This window comes from Cynoglossus semilaevis, chromosome 1, assembly GCF_000523025.1.
Source record: "Cynoglossus semilaevis isolate Cse_v1.0 chromosome 1, Cse_v1.0, whole genome shotgun sequence".
Classification (NCBI taxonomy): domain Eukaryota; kingdom Metazoa; phylum Chordata; class Actinopteri; order Pleuronectiformes; family Cynoglossidae; genus Cynoglossus; species Cynoglossus semilaevis.
Window position 1 is genome coordinate 18,621,462 of NC_024307.1, and position 5,064 is coordinate 18,626,525.

Below are 5,064 nucleotides of genomic sequence, written 5' to 3' on the forward strand. Positions count from 1 at the left end.
GGAGCAATGACCACGGGGGCAGCTCAGAGTGACTGCACAGGCCTCACAGGTGCAGCAGCCGCAGTAATCAGTCAAATCACTGAGACTTTTATCAATGGCCTCCGTTTGTCACACGGGAATGTACGAAGGTTTTCATCTGCTCCCTGTACAACGCCACGGAAATATTCATTTAAAACAATGGTCTGCTGGGTTGTTGGTTTAAAACTTGATTGGAGGATGATAATATACAGATATTTTGTAATTAATAAAATTGTAGGGCTATCTAGGGCTTTCTATCTTATTTTTTAATTGATTTGGTTATTTGGTTTTATGTTGTTCCCAGAGAGGATGTGGTAGAAGTGAGAGGAAATAACAGCTTAGACAACCATCAGATGGCCGTCATTTCCTCTAACTGCGCCGTTCTATTCAAGATTCAAGATTTACGCTCCCTCTATTAATTTACAATCTGCATTTTTACAAAAAATAAAAAAAGGAATGGAAAATGCGACAGAATTGTGAACAATAGGAATAGCAAGATAAGAGTTGAGAGTTGATTTATGTATTTTAAAAATAATTAAATACAACATAAAAATCAAATGGAATTTAATTGTTTTAAAAGGATAATAAAAAATAGGTGGACTGCAGCTACATTGGTCTGACACAGAACTATGATCAAAACATTATTGCAGGATAGTGGCCTGATGGTCAATCTGATGGACTGTTTATAACAATGTTGATTGGCAGTTTAGAGAAGACAAACATCTTCAGACAACCATCTGCAGGTGGCGCTCTGAGTAGGAATATAGTAGCAACATATTTGTTTAATTTTAACTCCTTTATTCAAGGACCCATAACTCACACTACTGTGTTATGGTCCTTAAAGTTGGGGCTGCCAGGGGGCGCTAGCGGGCCTAAAAATTGGAGCGAGGATACGAAAAAGATGCTAATAATAAAAATGATCTAATTATTTTCATTTTATATTTTATACGTAACCTTTTGTCCTGAACAGTACAACACATAAACTCCTCAAGTTTCCTGATACCTGATACGATACGCACCTCGTGCGACAGCTGCATCTTTGGCATGATGACGTCATAATCAGAAAAACCTGCTAGCGTGCAGCTATGATGACGTCATAATCAGAAAAACCTGCCTGCTTCTCAAGCTAGCGTGCAGCTGGCTGCTGCATGTTTGCTTACACTTAATAATCAAAATATATTCTTGACAAGAAATAGATGTTTATGCTAAACAAAAGTATTAGCATAAACTGTTGACTGGTGAACAAAAGTGTATTATTACTATTACAGCGCTGTAGTTTCCACAACCCCAGACTCTTTAGGAAAATAACAGTGAACTGCCTGATCCACAGGTTGAGAAACATGCCAGCATCAATAAACAAATGTACACACTGCTGTTGGCATGTGATAGTGTGTGTGTGTGTGTGTCGTCTGGCAACAGTAAAGCTGACATTTAATTGAATTAATCATCAATCAAAACCGCAGCCTCCTAACAGCGACTCTGCTGCTTTGATTCTAATTGTTACTGCTCGTTATGTAATCGTTCCACATCTGTGATCAGAGCACGTGTTTTCCAGACCAGAAAAACATTAACCATTGACAAAACAGGATGAATTCCTGTTAACATGTCCCTCACAGACCAGGTTACATCACATGCAGTAGCCTCATGGAAAGTTCTGTGACTTTTCCCGTTTGGTCTGGCTGCCATGTGCCTCTATATTGTCTCTATAGTTCCAAACGGACAGGTTTCAACAGGCTCTGCACATATGGAGTTTTAATGGTTTTTCTCACTTTTCCTGGCAGATCATCTCAGTCTGTCACACAGCATGGAAATGTCTCCAGGTCTCTCCCACTGCACGATGTTTGGCTATGGCTCAAGTGCAGTCCCAGTGTTTTGCCTGGGGCTGTTATTGTGCAGTCACTGAGTTCATCCACTGATGTCATATTAATGTACCACGTACAGTTTGGACCGAGATCATAGGGCATTTAAAGGAAATAGTGCAGCACAACAGCAACAACGAGGACGGTAAAAAAAATAATAGTAGCGCTACTGATATTTTAGTATGACTAGAAGGCTGATATAAATTACCCAGACAGTTAATAAAAATGTCAGATCATAAGAGTTTGTACCCAGCCATTATTTACCCCACAGTGGTTGCAGGGTTAAAAGGTCTCTGTAATGATTGACCTCACTCATTAAAGTGGATCTTTTTGATCATCCAAATATACAGTAGGCATTGTTTCAGAGAAGGATGTCAATGGTCAGTGAGTCCAGACATCACGGAAGCCAAGCTCACAGACGCCCAGTCGTCATCAGACCAGCCTGATGAGGGCAGTAAATACTCTGTAAAGACCGTCACAACTATCAACTGGATCTCAATGGACCCAGGGCTGATTTATATTGTTGCAGACAAAGACTTCCTTCTGCAAGATCTACTGAAATGACTAAACTTGGAAAAGTTATACACGTGCATGAATTGTTTTTTTTTTTTTTACATTTTAACACTTTTATAATTCATCATTTGTATCGGTCCCTGTTGTAGCAATATTACAAAGAGAAGTGTAGAAGTCAGGATTTGTAAAAAACGACCAAGGGGTTAATCACAATTAGTCGTGATTAACCGAGGTCATTAATAATCCACAGCCACCAAAACAGATTCTTATTGACAATGTTGTCAATAAAACCGACATAAATGTTGAAAAGATTCTCTCGTCTTTTACACGTCAGACAGTTGTGACCAACTCTCTCCGCTGTAGGAACCTTACGGCCAACTCACTTTTCCTGGCAGATCATCTCAGTCTGTCACACAGCATGGAAATGTCTCCAGGTCTCTCCCACTGCACGATGTTTGGCTATGGCTCAAGTGCAGTCCCAGTGTTTTGCCTGGGGCTGTTATTGTGCAGTCACTGAGTTCATCCACTGATGTCATATTAATGTACCACGTACAGTTTGGACCGAGATCATAGGGCATTTAAAGGAAATAGTGCAGCACAACAGCAACAACGAGGACGGTAAAAAAAATAATAGTAGCGCTACTGATATTTTAGTATGACTAGAAGGCTGATATAAATTACCCAGACAGTTAATAAAAATGTCAGATCATAAGAGTTTGTACCCAGCCATTATTTACCCCACAGTGGTTGCAGGGTTAAAAGGTCTCTGTAATGATTGACCTCACTCATTAAAGTGGATCTTTTTGATCATCCAAATATACAGTAGGCATTGTTTCAGAGAAGGATGTCAATGGTCAGTGAGTCCAGACATCACGGAAGCCAAGCTCACAGACGCCCAGTCGTCATCAGACCAGCCTGATGAGGGCAGTAAATACTCTGTAAAGACCGTCACAACTATCAACTGGATCTCAATGGACCCAGGGCTGATTTATATTGTTGCAGACAAAGACTTCCTTCTGCAAGATCTACTGAAATGACTAAACTTGGAAAAGTTATACACGTGCATGAATTGTTTTTTTTTACATTTTAACACTTTTATAATTCATCATTTGTATCGGTCCCTGTTGTAGCAATATTACAAAGAAAAGTGTAGAAGTCAGGATTTTAAAAAAACGACCAAGGGGTTAATCACAATTAGTCGTGATTAACCGAGGTCATTAATAATCCACAGCCACCAAAACAGATTCTTATTGACAATGTTGTCAATAAAACCGACATGAAAAGATTGAAAAGATTCTCTCGTCTTTTACACGTCAGACAGTTGTGACCAACTCTCTCCGCTGTAGGAACCTTACGGCCAACTCGTCCTGTATCCCAGAGGAGGGAGTCGGTGTCTGTCGGTGTCTGTCAGGGTCTGTCGGTGTCTGGTCTGTGCCGCGGCTGAGGGAGGAGAGGACAGGAGGGTGGGGGCAGTGACTGTACGCAGCCTCTGACGTCAGCGCCGCACTCTGAAGATAAGGCTTTATATGAACTACAATGTTCTTTTTATAATCAAGAGCGTTGGCGCTCAGGCGGTGGCGGCGCTGATCACCTGAGGACACACCCGGCCTCGTCTCCCTTCCTGCCTCCCTCCCTCCCTCCTTCCGTCTGGTGCCGCAGTCCACGGAGAGCGGTGTTATTGCCGAGCGGCCCCGCGCGCAATGACGGTCCGGGGGAGTCCGAAATAATTCATCCGCAGAACCACTTGAGGGGGACAAACATGGGAATGGCGAGTGAGGAGCTGCTGGTGACACTGCAGATACTTCCCGGTTTCTTTTCAAACTGTCTCTTCCTCGTCCTCTACGACTCCGTGGTGCTGGTGAAGCGCGTCGTGGCGCTGCTGAGCAGCTCCAGGTCCGGCGGTTCGCGTGAGTGGCGCCGCATGTTGACCTCGGCGGGTCTGCGCTCCATCTGGAACAGCTTCCTGCTGGACGCCTACAAACAGGTAGACCGCTGCTGCCCTGCACCTGCTGCCCACAGGGACTTTCACTCTTAAACCCACACACACACTACACACACACACACTACACACACACCCGCTGATGTGTCAATTTGAACAAAGTGACTGTATCAGATCAGTGAGTCACCAGAGTGAAACTTTCTTGGCACAACTTGACTGTAACTCCTGATTTAACTGAGCTGTGTGTGTGTGTGTGAGGTTTTTTTTTGTTTTATTTCCACATACATATTCCTTGTCTTTTGGCAGTTTTCCTTTTAAGTCAACATTTAAATGTTGTAGTTCACGTCATTAAATAAAGGCTTGGAACAAAACACACACATTCCAAGACGTAGTAGAAGGAACAGCAAACCCACGGTCTGACAGACCCACGTCACTGCGGCCTATCTGTCCTGTAGCAGCTGCACTACTTAAATTGTGCAGCTTTTGATAACCAATCAGTTAATGGTCATATTGTTGTTCGGTCACAGGCTCGCCGTGGTAGGCGTTTGTGTTGGACCCCCGACTGTTCAGTATCATCCACAAAGATGAACTTTATTAGTCGGTTCCAAAGTGTTGCAGTTAGCACGACTACCTTGGAAGCAGAGAGCAGAGAGTCCTGGGTTCGATTCCCCGAGGAACCACATGCCTGGTGCTTTCTAGGAGCAGCCTGTCAACAGCAGCTCTGCTGCTAACACG

General features: G+C 43.1%; 1 protein-coding gene and 1 long non-coding RNA gene across 2 annotated transcripts in view; one reads left to right on the plus strand and one right to left on the minus strand.

Moving 5' to 3' along the window:
• Positions 1–565: 565 nt before the first annotated feature.
• LOC112486850 (uncharacterized) lies at positions 566–3,819 on the minus strand. The gene is made up of 3 exons (XR_003049407.1): positions 3,741–3,819; positions 1,129–2,757; positions 566–1,087 (listed from the first exon to the last, which is right to left on the minus strand). It is a non-coding gene; the product is annotated as an uncharacterized LOC112486850 (long non-coding RNA).
• Positions 3,820–3,827: 8 nt separating this feature from the next.
• The window catches only part of dio2 (iodothyronine deiodinase 2), a 6,834-nt gene continuing 5,597 nt past the window's right edge, over positions 3,828–5,064 (plus strand). Inside the window, exon 1 of the mRNA XM_017038203.2 lies at positions 3,828–4,374. Coding sequence (XP_016893692.1) covers positions 4,150–4,374 — 225 coding nt within the window. The 5' untranslated portion in view covers positions 3,828–4,149. The remainder of the gene's footprint in view (positions 4,375–5,064) is intronic.